Below are 20395 nucleotides of genomic sequence, written 5' to 3'. Positions count from 1 at the left end.
GTGTTTCGAACGAACCAGGAAAAAAAATTCTTCTACACTCAATTGGATAGACCTACAACCAATAAGAGCAACAGAGTGTGTGACGTATGTTAAGCGACGCATAGTTGTTGTCAACGGAACTCAACGGTTAGCCTAGCATAAGAAGATGAGTGTTAACGATTTTTGCCAGTGTTGCAAAAAGAATGTAAGGATCCTAGGAGTCCTTCAACACACGAACCTGTCGATATCTTCTAGAACAGACCTAATAGCAGAATCTACACACCTCAACTCTCCAGCGGCAGCCATCGTTGTTGTAAACAAATTCAACCCAAGCGCGCTTTGGTGAACGTGGTTGATTGCGTTACTGTTGATCTTCTGTCCATCATCGTATAAAGCCCGCCCTGACAATTTGATTGGCCCGCCAGATATTGGGCGAGCATACTCGCGCTACTATTGAGCAATGCCAGACCGAACTTCCCGACCTAAAACGTTGTGGGCGGGACTAAGTTCGGAATGGCACCCAGGCTAGGACGTAGCAGCTCCGTAGCAAAATGCTGGGGCATGATAAACGTAATAGAGAAGATATGAAACTGAAAGGATCGGAAAATATGACCCCCAAAAAAACAATATAAAAATACCTACGCAGCTCTTGGAGAGACTACATTCAAATTGTCTGCACTCCCAGACATTACCAAGTACACAACAAAATATACTTTAAGGGGACGCCTCATGCTTTTCAATGCTTACTTTTCACAGGGAAATCATTCAGCTGTGGCTAAAAGAAGTGGATTTTAGATGATATGTCAAGAAGAAAGCCTTGTTGAAAGAAAGCTTTAAGAAGTTTGACATTTGCCACAGACAATGTGTGGAACACAGCAAACAAAGGGGGGGAAACTTCTCTGGTCACGAGGCTTTTGGCCTACGCATTGATAGCTGCGTGTGGAGGGAAAACTTCCACTTCACTCACCCTCCGCACTTTAGAGCATAGCGGTGGCAACGTCATGCTGTGAGGATGCCCGCACCTAAATCTGATTAAGAATCTGTTGCAGGATTGAAGATTGGTGTTGACGATCGTTATCCATTCAGCTCGACAAGAGTCTGAGCTGAAGGGTTTGAGCTTTGAAAAGAAGAATAAGCAAAACGTTCGGTCTCCAGGTGGAATGCAGGTGAAGACACAATCGAAAAGTCTTGCAGCTGTGATCGCAACAAAGGATGATTCTGCAAAGAGTTGATTGTGGGGAGTTAATCTTAATGGATTTCAATACTTTATTTTGGCTGCTTAGTAAAATCCTGGTTGCCTTCGATTCAAGCCATGGGAGTTTGTGGTTGTGACGTGGCACAATGGAAAAAGGTTAAGTCTGACTGAAGCCTACTACTAGCATAGGAGGTGATTCTGTTCCCTACAGCCAGGAATATTCTGATAGGCGTTCTGCCGTCGTGGCGCGATGTTGACCCACTTAAAGCATTCCACATTATCCGACCAAGGCTTGTACAGTGCGTCTCCTTGGCTTGCATGATGAGGGCTGCATTATGTAACGGGTGGTCCATAAACCCTGCGATGGTTTTTGCTTTCTTATTTATGGAATCCAGCATCCCTGCTCCCACGCTTGGGCTGGCAGGAAGTGAGTCCACGACAGGCGCGGGCAGCTCATGGCTTCTCAAACGCTTACGTTTATTAACCCAGGAAGGCGTATACATGAAGATAACAAATGCTTCCCCGTTTTTGTACCTGAATGGTAAAAACTATGACCTGTAAGAGGAGGCGCGTTTTCTTGCACTTTGGCCTCCTCCGACCAGCGATAACAGATTTAAACAGATTTGTTCAGCTACGTTTATTTGTAATTTGCAGTTATGAATTTGAAGGGGAGAGCCGGCTCACGGTCACTTTTTCATTCTCCCATCTCTCATCCTCGCTACTGTTGTTGCACGTCCGCCTCTGTGCTTGCGCGTTCGTTGTGCTTACAGTGTACACACGAGTGTGGGAGGTTGCCCTAGTTCTGTGATCAGTGTTTGCCCTCTCAGAGCAAGGGTTTAACCTGACTGATAAGCGTTTACGCACTTCCCATGCGAAGAGGAATAACATCCCAAATTCGCCGGACAAGGTCCTACGTCCTTGTTCGATCCATGGAGGGTTGCTATTTTTGCCTACATAAGAGGCAGTCTTTGTTTTAGACTTGTTCTTGGTAATGTTCTGTGTTGTTATAGTGTTATTAGGCCCTTTTTGCCTGTTAGCTGGGTTATAGTGCACAAAAGTGATGCCAGTTTTAATCTTCCACCTAACTATACCGTCTGTGGATAAAAAGCAACAATGTAGTTCGTTGTGGCGCTTTAGCGTTTGCTAATGTTTGAATGGTATAGTTGTTTTGCTGATGTAAAACATTACCCAGTGTCCTGCAGGAAATGAATTGGCCAACGACCAAAATCTGAGTAAATTTCCCCCCAGAACAGGTCTGATCGGTAACTGGTGATTCTTCTTCTTCCTTTTCACGAACTGCATGGAAACTTATCTGTCTGTAATCCTGCCATCAAAGAGCCCGCGCTTTGATGCACTTTGTTTTAAGTTTAATAAAAGCAGATAAAGGTTGGGGACGTGCTTTGATGCACACGAGCGGGGATAATCCTGCAAGCCCTCACTTCCTGTTAGGTTCAAACCTACTGCAAGGACCCTGCGGTTCAATGTTTGCTGCGTTTTTATTTGAGCAACATTTCCACAGAGGAGTTTGAGTTAGTTACAATGGGGTCACGGCTCAAACAAAACCAGATAATCTATATCTGCCTGGTTAAAGCCTGAAGAGCCCATCTCTGTTGTATTTGGCTGCGTTTATCATTGCTGATTTTTTTTTTTTTCTGGAGCTCATATTGTGATCATTCCACCTGGATCTCCTTTAGTCAATCTTGATATTTGACTAAATGTGTGCGCCAAGGTTTTTATTTTGTTTTTAATCTTTGTGGAGATCACCTCCACCTTAGCCTAATTCTGACACCAAAAGGACATTTGAACCCTGGTAAATTCATTTACACTTGCATGGCCACTACAACGGGTGTCGAACCTCACAGATTTAGCAAACTGACTCAAAGACTTTAATGCTATAACACTACTACTATGGCTGTAGCATATTGCACATTTCCCTGTAAGCAAGTCCAGCGGTGTTCACAAGTTTTAAAATTCCCCGCATACTCATGTGTGAGCTAGGCCGTCTGCTTGAATTCATTTTTACTTACATTCAGGACTTTGCTAAAATAGGATCCTTTGCCCACTTTAATCTGGATTTATGTGTGCTATCTGTTTTTGGGTTTGTTTTTGTTAATTCAGTCAAGTTAGTTTATATAATGCCAGTTTTTGATTAATCCTCCTTTTTCGAAGACAAAATAGCACTGATTCATATTCACTTCTGCAGAATTCAGATATTTCTGATTCAAATAATCCGACAGCTATGATTAGACGATCTTCTCTCCAAACCACTGTGAGTTTCATAGAATCCAGGAGCTGTGAAAGCCCGTCTGAATTGCTAACTCGGTTTTCTAACGTTTTCTGTCTTTTTTTTCCCCAGCTGAGGAGGAGTCTATGTTTACTCTGGTGAAAGCATCTTCCCAGGGATGTGTCTGTTATGTTGCTACCCTGCTGCCTCTGGACTCTCGCTGACTCGGCGGCCTCTATTTGTTTGCATCCGTCCCTCTCTCCGCAGGCGGTGGAGGCCAAGCTGTCCCTGGACGCGTTGCTGCAGATGACAGGAGCTCAGGTGAGCGATGCGATGAGAAGACTGGGGTCCAGCTCCGAAGAGTGTTCTAGAGTCGGTGCTGCCCTCTCCTGCCTGAAGAGTGCCACTGAATCCGGTAGGTCTTCTCACTAATGGTGGCCCCCTTATTGACTGACTCTGTATATTAGCTTTGGACTTACCTCTAGGTCTTCCCTCTTTCAGGAGGTGAAATGAAAGAGGATGGTGTTTCCTGGTTGTCCGAGCCCATTAGGCGGGACAGCGGCTCCCTACTCACCGCCGACCAGCTGCCTTACCTCGGAACCCCCCTTCGCCCCCACAGTCCATCGCCTCTGGCGCGCCCATCCACCATCCAGTCCACCCCATCCACCCCCTCCGCCACCTTCCACCATCCCCGCTCCGGTTCTGTTTCGGCAGCGCCTTCGCCGGACGGCCTGGGCTCGTACGGCCACGGCGAGAGCCCTCTCGCCGATCTGTTCCCCATGCCTCGGCCACGCACAACCCGGCTCCAAGTGCACACTTCCACCCCGCCCGTTACCCCTCCCTCCAAGACGCGCCTCAAGCCGAAGCCGCCCTGCACTCCCCCGCCGCCGTCCCACAAGGTGCTGCCTCTGCTGCCCAACATTTCTCTGACGCGCAGCAAAAGCCACGAGTCCCAGCTGGGCAACCGCATCGAGGATCCTCCCAACAACAAGTAGGTGCCGTGCCGAACTCCCCCCCCCACCCCTCCCCCCATGCCACTTAAAAATCTGTCAGGTCCGATAACGCCGAACGGGAACCCTCTGATGAATAAAGAGTAATGGGCTAGGTCTTTAAGATGTTTGTGTCAAAACGTCACAATCCCAAAACGCTTCAGCATGCACAGACGGCCATGAGATAACCCTAACCCTAATATATCGACTGATTGTACCAGAAAACTACCGAATCTGACGGAGCTGCATTTTACTTCTTTACAAATCTGTGCATAAAAGGACCCGTTCTGCTGCAAACGCCCGCTGAGCCGAATAAAGCAGAAATCGCCAAACCAATTTAGCATTTAAACGACATATGCATTTGTCTGTTTTGTCATAGTGAGGGGGTGAAATTACTAAAAAATGTTTTCACCGTAGGTCCACCAATCGAATCGGTCGATCGTCTCTGATCGGTGGCTGGCAGGTCAAGCACTGAAACAGCAGCATATATTTTTTCACCACAGATCAACTTTATCCTAACTAGGGGCCGACATCATTTTCTGTCCTCGATACTTTAACCAACAACCTGCATGTTGATGCGCTTTTTTCGGAGTGTAGGGTATTAAGCCTTGAAACGTAAATGGGGATAATCTTATGATTTCATCATTTCCTTTTGGACTCAGCTACAACCTCTAATTCTAGGAAACAACCTGTGGAACTTTTTCCTTTCTCTTTCATGTGTTGCGACCTTTAGAAAAAGGTTGGAGTCATTCAGCTCAGACAGTAAAAAGCTGCAAAAATCTGGATTGGGCTTCGACACGCCTTAAAAAGCATTTCTGTTTTTCCACTCTTTCAATGGGACGTATCTGGAAACAGTTATTTCACTTAAAAACGAATCTGCCAGTTATAGTTAATAATATGGTTATATATATAATATAGTTAGATAATTGCTGTTTTATTCCCTCATATTTAAGTCGGTTGTGTGAATATATTCTAGAACGTACAGGAATCTTTTCAGGATTCTTCGTGGACAAATGGTAGAAGTTCTCAAACCTCTGCTGTCTATTTTTAAGCAATAAGCTCAAGTTTAAATAATACTAACAATGGGTTGATAAATAATAGATAAAAGTAGTTGCTAATTTTGTTTGTCAATTATTAGTATGTGGGCTGAGTGAGAGGAATAGAATCTGGTACGATGTCCAGCCGGGCTCGTTTTGCTCATTGTCTCGCTCCCAAATGATGAATTAGTCCGTTTTAGGACTCGTGCAGAGATTTCCTCTGATCCCGCTCACGTTCCCCTGTGCAGCATCCCTTCAACATCCTGCCCGCTGCTCCTTTGCTCTTACTGTTCGAGGGGAGCTAATCCCAAACAAATTCCCTGAGATTATGAGTCATGTCAAAACAGGAAGCATTTCCTAAATCCAATGCTCAGGGGTGGCAACTCACTCAGTCTCTGCTTCCACCCCCCCCCCCCCCCCCCCCCCCCCATCTCTCGCTCTCTGTTGTGATTGAGTCTAGAAACACAAACGGGCCTCAAGATTATCCACAATATCCTGTTGCTTAATGTAACGTTTGATTTGGGGGGGGGGGGGGTTAGCGATAGAAGGAAACCATGCTACGTAACCACCGTAGCTGGTGTTCAGATGGAGAATGTGTTTGTTTTCCCAGCTGTCTCTCCTCTCGTGTGAGAACACGTGCGCGCAGATCACAGATCTGGCACAGCTTGGTGCTCCTCTTGTGACCTCCGTGTGGGTGTTAAGGATGTCACTGTTGTCGTTGTGCCAAGGCCATTAAGGTGCTCCAACGTGGCTCCATGCAGAGCTTACGTAACCCGCCCCGTGTTGTAAGGAGCTCGTACGCCGGCTGATTTGTTTGTTTGTCTTTACGTACGGTTTTACCTTTCAGGTGCGGTAAAAAGAACAAATTGTTGCCGAACATGCAAGTGAACGGTAACGAATGTGAGGACTCGCCGTCTCGATACCCGGGCAAGCCGGCACGGACCCCCGGAGCGACCACGGCTCCCAGCACCGCACCTTACACCCTGCCAGGGACCCCCACGTTAAGTGAGGAGCCCAGCATAATTAAGAGTGGGCCAACTGTTTCTTTTTTTTGTTTTTGTTTAGATGTTTAAAAAAAATCTGTGTTAAATGTACATCTATGTACCACGTTTCATATTATTGCACATTTTCAGTCCGGTTTAAGGTCTTCAGTAAGACCGCTTTGTGGAGACCAGGACCACCACAGTGGGGCTCAACCCTTCTCAGCCGTGTTGTTAATCTATCTGTCCTCCATCTCTTTGCCTGCCTAGATAACGTAGCATTGCACCGCAGCTCCCCAAAAGCTGTCAGAAGGGACATCGGTCTAGCAGTAACGCACAGGTAGTCCCCTCCCCCCCTTCTTCCTTTTTTTTACATATTTTGTCACATATTTTCTTATCAGCCTTATTAAGCAAGCTGGCCGCGTTCCCGACTTACAAACATGGCGATCACAGTGCTCCGATACTGCAGGGGTAACATTAATTTATGTGTTTTGTAGGTTTTCGACCAAGTCCTGGTTGTCCCAGACATGTCAAGTGTGCCAGAAGAACATGATGTTCGGTGTTAAATGCAAACACTGTCGGTAAGTTGAGCACTCTGGTTTAAAAGGCCGCTCTATCGGGGTGAAATAAAATCTGACTTCCAAAAAGCTCTTGTGAGAAATGTGGAAGGGTATTAGTATATTTGGAAGGGTATTAGTATATTTGGACTAATACTATATTATTTAGTATATTTATTTTAAAATGATGGAAATGGGATAGTGTTTCTTGGCTAAATTAATTAAATGGATGAACTATTTGCACGTTGTATTGCGTTTGTTTATTGCTGTTTTTGACATTTTGACTTGCGTTTCTGTCAAATCCAGGAAGGAGAGCTGTGTAGTGTTCTTGTTGTACATCATTTATTTCTAAGGGACCACGAGGATGAGCTCTATTTTGTATAAACTGGCTCATTATAATGCCCCGTGAGGCTGTAAGGAAGACATTCCATCCCCGACTGAAAGGCGATCGTTTAGCTGCCCGAAGTCTAGCGTGAATCGGGCCGGCTGATTGTCTTTTAGATCCCAGCGGCTCCCGTTCACAGACACAGGGAGGTTAGTCAGGTTTTCTGACTATGGATTTGTGCTTAAAAGTGGAGTTTGCATAAGGTGACCATCACGTCATCGTCACGCAGCCATTGGCATCTGTTAAAAAAACTCACTCGTGCAAGATTTACATAATACACAGCAGACAGAAAAGAGCAGAAAAGACAGCAGCCCAAGCAGGAATAAAAGCTTAAAAAGCTATTTCAGATTGACTGATGCATAAATAAGGTTGACCTTAGCAGATCCCACTAGAGCATGAGTACATATGATGGTTTAGCTGTACTCATGACTATTCTTCAAACCTACGCGTTCCTGTTTCCCAACCTGTAACACTGGTGAAACTTGAAGGGGGAAAAAAAACATGGAATGAATTATTGATTATTATTGATAATTATTGATTCATTCATTCTTAATTCAATTCTTTTTAGTTTATTCCATGAAGCAAAAAGACCTTTTTTTTAAGGTGGATGTACGCACATATGAACGTGCAGACACAGTTGGTTGAGTCTGACACCGGCACCCACAAGTACTGGAGAAAACAACGAGTCATCAGTCTCTTATTCAGACAAAACAGATTCACGTACATGTAGCAAAAACACACCTGAATCTTCTACAGTCTGACCTAAGATGAGGGGAGTGGTGGCCTAGATCCACACTGGATCCTCGAGCAAGACCCTTAGCCCAAGAGTTGCTCCCCAGGGGCCACGCAGCGGCAGCCCACTGCGGGTTAAATGCAGAGGAAACATTTCATTGGAATGCAAGTTATGCCTCTAATGACAAATAAAGATGGTTATAGAGATGCTGACCAAACTGGTTCACAAACAGGTTAGACTTCTAGTGCAATTTTGGTGATGAGATACACTTCAAAGAAGTGACAAAGCTTCATGCCACCAAAAAAAAACAAACTTGTGTTGAACTTGAAGTTCCCTTGGTAAGCTATTAATCCTGTTTCATAGTAGAAAGCTCCGATGGCTTGACTTAATCTTGATCTGGACACGAGGAGCTGTGTCGGTGCTACATGCTAACAGCAGCCGGGCTAACCATGTGCTGCCTACTGTCTGTGCAGATTAAAGTGCCACAACAAATGCACAAAGGAGGCTCCATCCTGCAGAATCTCCTTTCTACCAAGTAGGTCTTTTATGCTTCATATTCCACCCCCCACACACACATTTTGTTATGCAGGACTTGTGTGATTGAGTAATTATGCTCCCTGCAGTTGCCAAAATTAGGAGGACCGAGTCAGTTCCTTCTGACATAAACAACCCTGTGGACCGACCGCAAGAAGCGCCGCAGTTTGGTACATTACCAAAGGCCATAACGAAAAAGGTAAAGAGACACACTAGTATACAAAAACACCTCACATTCTGTCGTTTTATTACCACAGGCATCAACTTTTGTTTACTTAAACTTTACGAGAGACGCCAACAGGAAGTAGAACATGCGTGTGAAATGGAGGTAAAATGGTGCGTGGTTTTCAAACTTTTTTCTGACGAGGAGAACTCTAAAAGGGGGTGTGAAATCGTCCTAAGCCCCTTTTTAACCTGATATCCCAAAATACAACCCAACTGCCTTTACAAGGCTCCTAATCGGTCAGCATCGTAGAGTTCATCTGCGGGTTATGTCATCTCGGCCCGATCGTAGCTGTTCTGTAAGGTCCTCGGAGGTTTCATCAGACGTGACCAAAATGTAACGCATTGTTGCCTACATGTAACATGCTAGGCGCGACGGAAAACAAACACCTTCACTTCAACGCTGAAGACGTGTAGCCCACATGAACCCATGGCTGCTATCGGTGTCGCACTGCGTGGCTGGTTGTCTTCAAGAGCAACAGAGAAGCTGGCCAGAGTTTATGAGAGCACGGATGGCGCTGAATACATGGCAAGCCGAGAAGGAGTTGAAAAGGTGACGCAAGTTCACTTTACGGCAGGAGAGCATCCTTCAGCTACAATGAAAGGGTTTTAATCGAAGCACAATCATACGTTGAAAGGCCCTGTTCAAAGTCCTTGAATTTAAGTCAGCCCTAAATGTAATGAGGAAAAAAAACTGATGCTGAATACATTTCCACAGCACACTTCTCACATTTATCTGGAGAGAAATTTTGAAAACCCTGTTTCCTTTTCCTTCCACGTCACAGTCATGCTCCACTCTTCAATCTGACGTAAAATTCCTATAAAATACCCTAATATTTGCTTTTGTGTTGTAACTAAATGGGGAAAGTCCAAGGAGTGTGATTAGTTTATCTTTAGGCTTTGATACAATCTAAACAGCCTAGATCCCTTTTCTGTGTTAGTGCTCTATATTACCAATGCAAGTATCACTCCAGTGCCAGACCAGGAGGTTTAATTCTTGGATGTTCCCGTTTAATAAATGACCTACTTTTTTTCAAAATGTGAGAAAATCGTTTTTTTTGTGTGTGTTTCAGTCTGTTTCACCGTTCCATTTGTCCTGCTTTAAAGCTAAGCAGTGATGGGTATTATTAGGAACGTCTTACTGTAATAATCAAGAAATGACTTTTGGTTTCGATGAGCTCAAAGAACGTTATAGAGAATCTAAGTTAAATAATCCTAAAAGCAGTAATATGCTCATTCGTTAAACTATTTTTCTTTATATCCAGGATCCTCCCGTCATGAACCAGCTGGACTCGAGCAGCAACCCCTCCTCCACCACTTCATCCACACCTTCCTCCCCGGCCCCCTTCCAGCAGAGCAACCCCCCAAGTGCCACCCCTCCACCGAACCCTTCGCCCAAGGGACACAGAGACAGCCGATTTAACTTTCCAGGTAAACCCGATGCACAAAGTAGACCTCCTGCCCAGCCTGTCCAGACGCAGTGATTGTTTCGGCCTTTTTAAACCAGCTGAAACTCATTTACCCTTCTGGAATGACGGTACGGGCCTCACGCCCCCCCTTTTTTCTCAGGCCTTCTGTTTTCCACCAGGGACATTAACACTGACCTGTGCTTTCATGACGACCTCACTAACCCAGAATCTCTCCGGCTATGCCGTCTTTTCCCCCTCTCTGTGTTTTCTGCTACAAAAAAAAAAAAAAAAAAAAAAGCTGCGTATTACTTTCAGCATAGGCAGCAGTTCATCTTCCCCGGTGAGTCCCAGAGTGACACACTGAGTCGTTCTTACGCCATCATACCCCATCATCCACACCCATTAGATTCTTGCAGCTTTCTCTCCCTCCCGCATGCTTTCCGTAGAGACGTTGGCTGTAGGTGTAGCCACCCCCCCCCCCCCCTCTCTGTGTGCGTGCTGCCTCTTCATAGCATGTCGTCTCCATCTGCTGGAGATAGTGAAGAATTGCATGAGCAGCCGTGGTCTGTGCCGCCCTTTTTAAACGGTGTCATCCTTTTTCTCCGTAGACGTTTGCAGTCCTGCGAATGTGTACTCTGACGTCCTCCAGGACCCCGTGTGAGTTAAACAGCTCTAGGTTAAAGTCAAGCGTTTTTAAGTGTTTCGTTCTTCTTGGCGTCCGTCTCTGATATCGGTCGTTTGTTTACGCAGCAGCGAGGCAGAACAGCCGGCGGATGACACGCACCCTGATCTGGTAGAGGATGAAGATGAAGAGGTAATCTCACCGGAGGCTTTTTAGAGTTTCATTTTGGTCTTTCTGTGCGCAAACCTTTTTGCTTTTGCTGCTCGTTTTTTTTTTTTTTTTTTTTAGGAAGCGGACGAGGACATCGAGGTGGAGGACGAAGATCCCGAAGCGGAGGAGGAGAACGAAGACGACGACGGGCAGGACCCTGGAGGGGAATACGAGGACAGGGAGGACATGAGGATGAACATTGGCTCAGACGGTGAGTGCGACGAGCTGGACGATCTGCCGTGCTCTCGCGGAAACCAGTGGAAGGGCCCCATATCCCGCAAGCCCAGTCAGACTAGCGTGTACCTGCAGGAGTGGGACATTCCTTTTGAGCAGCTGGACCTAGGGGAGCTCATCGGAAAGGTGAGGAGTCGCAAAAAAAAAAACGCACGCAGTCCTCGCAGTCCGAGAAGGCGATACAACCCGGGGGCTTCGTTTTTTCTGTCCCACAGGGCCGCTGGGGCCGAGTGCACAAGGGTCGGTGGCACGGCGAGGTCGCCATCAGGCTTCTTGAGATCGACGGGAACAATCAGGACCACCTGAAGCTCTTCAAGAAGGAGGTGATGAACTACAGGCAGACCAGACACGAGAACGTGGTCCTCTTCATGGGGGCCTGCATGGCTCCACCCCACCTAGCCATCATCACCAGGTAAGAGCAGGAAAAACCAAAACCACATTCACGCTACAGCGAGGTGCTTCACTTGTTGTGATCTTTTATCGCTTTCTCTGCCAACAGTTTCTGTAAAGGGAGGACGCTGTATTCAGTCGTTCGGGACACTAAGAACAATTTGGACATCAATAAAACGAGGCAAATCGCTCAGGAGATTGTTAAGGTATTAAGTTGTGTGTGTCATGTCCACGCGGTCATTTGCTGCCAAAAACCCTTTTTGTTTGGCCTTTGTGGCCTCCTGTGAGTCCTGGAACATGTCCCATTTATTTTCTGGATGCACCGTCGACAAATGGTGCTCTATGTTCTTGGTGGCCGTTACAACTAGAATTTTAGCTCCATATTGAAGGCAACCTGCCTAAAACAAACTGTGTGGTTTCTCCACTCCGCTCATTTCTGAATTGAAAGGACAGGCCTCTAATGATAAGGCTACACAGTTTTTGTTTTTATTTAATTTTATTTGAATATGTGCATGTTAACAGTGTAGCAAGAATTGCATATATTATCGACTAATTTCACGTATTTAAAGGAGTAGGTGAACATAAAAGCTTAATTTCTTTTTTCCTCTCTATGCATCACCATTGTGACGCCTTGCTGTTTTAATTGATATAGTGCATAAACTAAATATTATAATACATTATACATATAATAAATATTCTGAAAGTCTCAGTTCTTCAGGTTATGGCAACAGTAAACAGGCTTAAAGCAGAGCTAACCAGACTTTCATTCAAATGTGCATATTCCCATTATTTGAGTTTTCTTTTTAATTTATATGTCAGTAGCTCACTCTGATTGCATACAAAGTGTTTATGAAATATTATCATGTCCTGCTGGTGTATTAGTTGTTATTTTGGTGTTTTATGCTTTGTTTTTGCTCAATTATTTAGTAAACAAAGTCTTTCGTGTTTACGATACTAACGGAAGTACGTACTGCGCATGCGCAGCAGGGGTTAAAACAAGGAATCGGCTAACGGCTATTAGCAACTTCAGGCGAAACAATGAAGAAAGGTCCAAGATCCAGTGAAAAAAAGCGCAAAAACAAATATGATTCCAAGAGGGGAAAGACTGGAATGTCGCTGGGAATTCAGTATGAACATTGGTGTTCAGTGAAGCGGACGCTAAACCTGCCGGCGATTGCTCAGATGTGACTGACCTGAGTAAATGTTCTGATATGGCGCTGTTAGTTAGTGAAGTTTTTGTAGATCGGTGTATGTAACTAATAACGGTTGGTCTTCCATCACGTCGAGCTGCCGCTTTACTGCGAGACACTGCAGAGGATCAGGCTCGGTCCGGCATTATTTACAATCGATTCATAGATGAAGCAAATTTTTCAGCTCTAAAGGACAATCAAAATCAAGATGGAGGCTTGGTGTATATAACCTTATTTTATCATAATCAAACGTTTTTTTCTCTATTTTTTATATATGCATATTATAGGGCTATATACCTTTAATTTTTTTCTGGCAGGTCACATAAACCGTTGGGAAATGAATGGCAGAATATATGAGTGGTTTTGAAACTGTAACTTTTTACAACTGCAGACTCCTCAACCAGCTAGCCCAGCGATCCAAATCATTTAGTTTTTGTATATATTTCTGAGCTGCCGCACACAGCTACAAAAACATGCCAGTCAACTCTAAAACGGTGACCATTTGCTTGTGAGCCCCGTCTCTTAGTCGCCTGAGAATAGGTCTTAAAGTAAAAAAAAAAAAATAAGCGGGTAGGCATTATCCATTTCTTGGGATTCCATCAGTATTCCAAAAATAACACCAGGCCCATACACAACACCACATATGTGTTAGCAGTAACATTTTCTTCACCGTAAGGCTAGCCTGCTGCTTTAAGCCTTTTCTTTGCACTCAGGCCTGTCTGAACATCGGCCTTTTTCACAACGTCTCCTGCTCTTGTCACCGTTCGATCCAGGGAATGGGCTACCTTCACGCCAAAGGCATCGTCCACAAAGACCTGAAGTCCAAGAACGTTTTCCACGACACCAACAAGGTGGTGATCACGGATTTTGGCCTGTTTGGGATTTCTGGAGTGGTTCAGGAGGGGAGGTGAGAAACGCTGCGGTAAAAAGCTCCGGCTCAGCCGAACCTCTGTTTCCAGCGCGCCGCTATTACCGGGGGGGGCTGCAGCCATCTGTAAAACCTGCTGAGGCTTGCAGCGGCAGCCCTGCATCCATCTCTTGGGCTTGTCAGATAGTTGTTTCTGTAAGAAATGGCCCGCTCGTAAAGATCCTTTTTTCTTTTTCTCCCAGGCGTGAGAATAAACTCAGACTTCCCCACGGTTGGATATGTTACCTCGCGCCGGAGATCGTGCGTAAAATGAGCCCGGGTAACAACGAGGACCGCCTTCCCTTCTCCACAGCAGCAGACGTGTATGCCTTTGGGTAAGTTGCGTTTAAGCTCTGGAGTCCCACAGCCACGTTCTGGGAGCGCTGATTAATGATTACACTGCTGCTTTCCTCCCCTTTTTCAGAACAATCTGGTATGAGCTTCAAGCGAGGGACTGGCCAATCACGAACCAGCATATCGAAGCCACCATCTGGCAGGTTGGCAGTGGAGAGGGCATAAAGAAGGTTTTGGGGGAGATCAGCCTGGGCAAGGAAGTCACTGTGAGTTGGCAGCGTTCATTCATAGTCAATTATGTTTGGATTGTTGTTGTTTTTTACTTGATTTGCTCAAGAAGCATATTGAAGCAAAGGGGTGTGTCGTGTTAGGAGATCCTCTCGGCCTGCTGGTCGTTTGACCCGAGAGACAGACCAACCTTCACTCAGCTGGCCGACATGCTGGAGAAGCTGCCCAAGCTCAACCGCAGGCTCTCGCACCCAGGACACTTCTGGAAGTCTGCAGAGTAGGTATCCCACAGCTGGAGCCGAGGTGAAGACACTGGACATGCAGACACCGCAAAGATTGTACTTTTTTTTTACCGCTCCGGGAGGTTCCCTGTGGTACAGTGAGCTGAGCAGTCCTGATTTCTGTCTCCACACTGTACAGACGATGCTGAGCCGAGCTCCGGTCAGACGTGTTCTTTGGATGGATAGTCTTTTTGTAAAACAAACAAAATATGAATTAATATGCTTGGTGGGTGGAAATAGTCCACCGGATTCTCTCTGCGTGTGTTTTTCAGATATAATGTGAACTTTTTGTGTATAATTTCTTAAGCTTAATTTCTTCCATAAGGAATCTTCAAGCAAAAATGTTGCAAAACTTAATTAGAGGCGCCTCTAATTAAAACTTACTAGGAGGTAAACCAGCCACCGTCTTTGAAGGTTAGGGTGGTTCCAAATGCTTAGATATACTGTCAGGAGAAAAGTCCATGTGACTCCCAACCTGAGCCCACATAGATGTAGGATGGAGGAGGATGTCACGAAACTCCCCAAAAACAGGAAAACCAACACGTTTTCATTGAAACTGGGACACTGTTGTAAGAAATGTGAATAATTACCATTATTTTAAACAGTAAATTGAAGTAATTTATTGAAAGCTGAGTAAAAGACGACTACTGAACAACAAATGTAAAGGGTTTAAGATGTTCTGCTTATTTTAGCAAAGCAATACAAAGCCTTAAATGCATTGTCCAACTTTCACATTAGACAATGAAACAGACGTACAGAAATACACGCTCACGCTGCTGTATGAGGGGGTCTTCATATTAAGTTCAATGTAAATCCCAGACTATGAATAAGAAAAAAAAAACATGATAGAGATGCATCAGGTTTCTGTTTTTAGTTAAACTCTGATGTTAGCAGAGATCAAAATATTTGTCCTAGCTATGTTAGGAGAAGAGGTAACGCTCCACCTTGTGTATGTGAGAGGAATTTCTGCAAAACATGCTTTTAGTGCGACTTCTAAACAAAGACAAAAAAAATTAATTTCAAAATGTCCTTAGCATCTTCTATTAAGTTAACACAAATACAGGGCGCGCCCCGACGGTGCCGGGGTAGTGAGCAAGGCACATATACGGAGGCCTTAGACCTCGTCGCAGCTGACCCGGGTTCGATTCCGGCCTAAGGTTCTTCACCGCATGTCTTCCCCCTTTCTCAAACCCTCTTTCCTGTCAGTGTACTTTGTAAAGAATTAGCCACTAGTGCAACAAAAACAAAACAGAAAAAATATATATATTTTTAAAATTAACATAACTAAGCAAAAACATCCGTCCCTATATGTAAATCCTAGAAAATGTAGAGCTTGACTCTGAGATTTCCGAAACATAAGGGATATTACAAAAATGGCATAAAGAATACAAAAGTAGTATAATTAACATTAAATGTGGAAATACTTTGAATTGAAACCATGGTACCAGCTGACAAGTAGGTAGCATTAGCTGGCTGTGAATAAAACCTCTGTGAACAGCGGTAAAACTTGGTCTGGTCGAAGGCTGCTGCTGAAACGACCAGCAGCAGGTATTTTGTAGAAAATACAGCCCCCCCCCCCCCCTTTAAATGGCACTGCTTTGAGGATTCCTCACCCAATCACAGCTTCCAGACACAAGAGTGTTGTTGCCACCAACGACCTGTTTCACTCTTTGCTGTAGAGCTGTCACTGATTGGGGGAAAAGATGCAAATTGTCCAAATCCAGCAGTCAGCCGTTTTTCTTGATGCATCCCTTTAAGGACGGCTCTGGACAGCCGCGATACTAAAAGTTTAGATCAGTCTCCAGGCATTGAATTAAAAAATTGGTTTACTTTTTATTGCTTTAGAAACATCATTTCCCCCTCTTTTCTAGAATCAAAAAATGTTGTAGCTGGATGCATTGTTTTGTTTAATTACCATTTTCAACAGTGCACAATCATTGAAAAATGTATATGTGCTTTTCAAACGCAACAAAGGAAGTAATAATTCTGAGCAGGCATACAGTAGGATAGCATCATCTTTTAGTCAACTTTATTTTATTTTTTTTGCACTGCCACACACATTCTGGATAGTTACTGAAGCGTTTCTCCTGGAGAAAGCAGTTGAAACAGCCTACTCTCTTTTCCTTGTCTGAAGGGTTTGGTTGTGATAAGAGATTAGAGAGGCTGTTCGCCTCAGCGTTTTTCAGAGTTTGGCCAAATCTGATCGTACCTGCAACTTAAACACAACTCAGTCTGATTGTGATGTTCCAGGCTAATGACAATACCCAGAGTTTCCTTTTGCTTTTCATCTTTAATTTGCTTTTTTTTTTTCTCGCTCTTGCTTTGCTTTTGCTTCAAGCACTCACGGGCTTCCCCCACAGACCCACCCGTGTTTCTAGGTTTCATGCATTAGATAATCATTTTCATTCGACAAATCACTGCCGTTTGAGAAACTTCCCAATCTGTTTTATGCGCCGAATCTTCCCAGACTAATCAAAGTGCTCTTATTCAGCCTAAAGCCTGTTACTTTTACTAACCATCTAACATTTCCTTTGCCCCTTTTTCTCTCTCCGTTTCTCTCTCTCTCTCTCTCTCTCTCTCTCTCTCGTCTAATCTAGGTTGTAGCAGTCACTCAGAAACATAAGCAATGCAAAACAAAGCCTGGGCCTGCCTTGCATGCTCCTGAATCCTTAACTGTTACAGGATTGATCAAAGCATTGCCTCAGCCTGAAACGGGGCGCCACTTCCACTAATCCCCCGTCCAATCTTCCGTGTCTAACCGCTGGCGTTGTTCTCGTTTGGAAGAGACGATCGAGGGACTTGAAATATGAAAGTTGGGGGGGGAGGTGGTGGAGACAGCCGCTGTAGCCCTCCTTGCTTTCCCTTCTGACACGTCTTTAAAAGTTTTATTTTTTTTATGTGATTCTGAAACATCTGCCGGGCTTGTTAACGACTGGCTTGCGGTGCCTGTGCCGAGACTGATTGACTGACCGACTGTGGTCCGGGCCTGCTGATGGCTGCTCTCCTTCTCTGTGCTGCTACCACGCGGTTGCTCTCGCGGGGGGGGGTCCTGACCACACGGCACTTTGTTTGTTCCTGCCTGAACACACGCACACAGACACAAAGCAAAAAGACGCTGCTGGACCTAAAACGGACCCAATCACTGAACGGACAGCTTCATTTATCTCTGCGCCCCTCCCTCAGGGTGGGGGGGGGGGGGGGGGCTGACACACGTCGGACGGGCTGCTTGAGTGATGCTCTCAAAGCGGCCGCCTTGTGCCTCTTCTCCGTGGCTTTTCTTTACGGCTTGTGTGACAGCATGTGTTCAACGACCCGTGCCCAGACGATATGCACTTTTGTCCAAAAAGAAAATGAAAATAAAGAATTTTAGTTTTTCTTTTTGGATTATAATTTAGTTTTTTTTTTTTTCTTTATTTCTCGCATGGTGATTTTTTGCTGTGTTCTTACACTTTCTCTTCAGGCTAGTCTCTAAGACTGAACCGTGTGACGTGCTCACTTGTATGTTGTCCTCACGATCTGGTAAATCTCTGTTTTATGGGATGCATTTGAAAGCACCAACAAGTCGCTGAGAGGTTTGAGTGAAAATGAAACGGGTCAAAAGTAGACGGGAATGATAAAAAGCGTAATATCGATTTGACTGAAATGCATCGATCGGGAATCGGATGCGAACGTGTCCCAAAATCCTCCCATAAACACGGCCTCCTCAGTGCGCTTGTGTCCATCGTTTCCTGGCTTCAGTTGGGTTGTTGGTATTTATGTGTTGGTTCTTTTTTTTTTTTTTTTTTTATCTCGTGGGTGCACGTACAACTGGGTGAGCGTTCAGTGTTGGAATATGTTTGTGTTTTGGGGGGATTTTTATTTTAATTTTTTGTGAAAGATTGCAGTTCGTGTTCCAGATCCAGTTCTGTGTAATGTACATAAATTAATATATAGCAAATTAACACAATTCTTTTAAAATTTGTATTAAACATTTTATATGTAAAATATGTCAACATTTTTGATTAGGTAGTCCTCTGGCTATTATGGATATGTGTGTATATATATACATATATATTTATATTTTTTCATGTATAAAAACACTGTATAAAGGCTGTACATGTTTTTTTTTAAAGGATGGTCCAAGTCATGTTTTTTATGTTGTAAAGATCCATATTTTTGTATTGCATGTGACTACCATTCTGTACACATAGTTTCTGTTTCCATCCATGGAAGACAATAAAATGGGCTTGTCATGTAACAAGCTAACGCCGTTTTATTTAATTGTTTTGCCGTTGCCATCTAACTGTCTCCAGCAAAGATTTTCCCAAATATGAGCTATCCAAGTAGAGTTTGTCCTTGTTCTTCAAAAGCAAACAAAATGCAAAGACAGAAATAACCAAATAACAGGCTAAAACGAATCATGTTAGTTGATTAGTAGAGAAAACTGTAAATGAGCACTAAATCTAAATGTTTACGGCAGTTTATTATCATTTCATGTCTTCCAGTTATGTTCAGGCTTGTAGCTCATGATTGTTACATTTATCTCCATATCTGACAGAAATGTTTTAAAATAAATAGGGACCCAGGAGAAAGTGAGCAGAAAGAAGCCAAGAGTGCAGCTGAAAGTTGCCAAAGGGTGATTGAGCTTAATGCACACTGGCCACCTTGGGGGGTGAGGGAGTCACAGCTGCATTTTATCATCAGTAAACTTGCATGAAAAAAGTTTGTAGAAAGCTTTTACTGGTGCAATAAACCCACGGATGTCTGCAGTGGCTTGTTTTACTAACCGAGGTCACATAAAAGTAAAACGATGGTGTAACAATTGCTTTCATGCTGAATACCAACACTCAAGGTTCCCTCAGTGGTTTGACTGCCAACTGCAAGCGAATGTGCTGTCTCCAGCTGGGATTAAACAGAGATCCCCATTTCATCTTGCCCTTTCTTTAACCTATTCATCCCTGGTGGTCGGCACACTACTGACAGAATATAACCGGTCTACATGGAAAAGCTGAGGAGGAGTATTAGTTTGGTTGACTTTGGTTTGCTGTGCATTTGCAGGCTCGGACGATGACATCCACTTTTACACCAGGTACGTTGTACAATTTTTATAAGTAGTTATTATTAAATGTTTAGTTTTGCAAGATAAGACATGTAAGCAATGCGTTTCCTTGTAAAAGCTAATTTAGCATGTTATTAGTATCGGCTGTCTCCGTCTGTACCTCTGAACAGCGTCCTCCTTCAGTCACAGCATGGACAGTAGTAAAGATTTCACTAATCACTGTCAGTCAAACATAAAACTATAAAGGGCATTGTTGAAATGTAGACACGAGGTGTGTTGTTGAGGCTTAATGCACACAACTGGGACAGAAGTACAGCAAACAGTCCATTGTTTACATTAGCTTTAACTTCAGGGTACATACAAGTCTTTGTTTAACTTCATATTGGCCAATTGGTGTACGTCGCTGGGAGTGATTTTAGGCAAGTCTTGGAGGCAGCGAGTGTGGAAAAAGTGCCTTTGTTTCTCTATCAGGGAGACAGGGACCGGAAGTACTGGTAGTAATACTTCATAAAGCGGAAGTAGCGTAAGGCCCTTTCGATGCAAGGAGTCAATTGCAGTTTATGATCATCTCTTTTCTACAATATTGCTTTATTGGTAAAAGAAAATTCACTGTCTTGAGCAAACAAATGCACTGAAACAGTCCTTTTTAAATGAACCCACTAACGTTTTCTTTATTGGAAATTTGGTTCATAAGAGTTTACAGCAACCGCCCCAGCTAATGCTTTTATTTTGAAAGGCATGGAATGACAAAAGCAAA

At 44.2% G+C, this 20395-nt stretch overlaps 1 protein-coding gene across 6 annotated transcripts in view; it reads left to right on the top strand.

The window, feature by feature from the left end:
• ksr1a (kinase suppressor of ras 1a) overlaps nt 1-18855 on the top strand; it is a 33116-nt gene extending 14261 nt beyond the window's left edge. For 2 of the 6 annotated variants that reach the window (XM_021317566.2, XM_021317571.2), the window contains exons 3-21: nt 3666-3813; nt 3900-4389; nt 6272-6453; nt 6675-6744; nt 6902-6985; nt 8553-8614; nt 8703-8812; nt 10101-10266; nt 10543-10584; nt 10853-10901; nt 10995-11058; nt 11155-11436; nt 11526-11722; nt 11810-11906; nt 13664-13797; nt 14001-14132; nt 14222-14357; nt 14463-14596; nt 17198-18855. In XM_021317566.2, coding sequence (XP_021173241.2) covers nt 3666-3813; nt 3900-4389; nt 6272-6453; nt 6675-6744; nt 6902-6985; nt 8553-8614; nt 8703-8812; nt 10101-10266; nt 10543-10584; nt 10853-10901; nt 10995-11058; nt 11155-11436; nt 11526-11722; nt 11810-11906; nt 13664-13797; nt 14001-14132; nt 14222-14357; nt 14463-14596; nt 17198-17204 — 2586 coding nt within the window. In that variant the 3' untranslated portion in view covers nt 17205-18855. The remainder of the gene's footprint in view (nt 1-3665; nt 3814-3899; nt 4390-6271; nt 6454-6674; nt 6745-6901; nt 6986-8552; nt 8615-8702; nt 8813-10100; nt 10267-10542; nt 10585-10852; nt 10902-10994; nt 11059-11154; nt 11437-11525; nt 11723-11809; nt 11907-13663; nt 13798-14000; nt 14133-14221; nt 14358-14462; nt 14597-17197) is intronic. The other 4 variants (XM_021317568.2, XM_021317569.2, XM_021317570.2 and 1 more) reach the window with 4 other exon arrangements.
• Nucleotides 18856-20395: the final 1540 nt, after the last annotated feature.

This window comes from Fundulus heteroclitus, chromosome 11 (genome assembly GCF_011125445.2).
Source record: "Fundulus heteroclitus isolate FHET01 chromosome 11, MU-UCD_Fhet_4.1, whole genome shotgun sequence".
NCBI lineage: Eukaryota > Metazoa > Chordata > Actinopteri > Cyprinodontiformes > Fundulidae > Fundulus > Fundulus heteroclitus.
The sequence above is the reverse complement of the archived record's forward strand: the minus strand, read 5'-3'. Positions and strand labels throughout refer to the sequence as shown.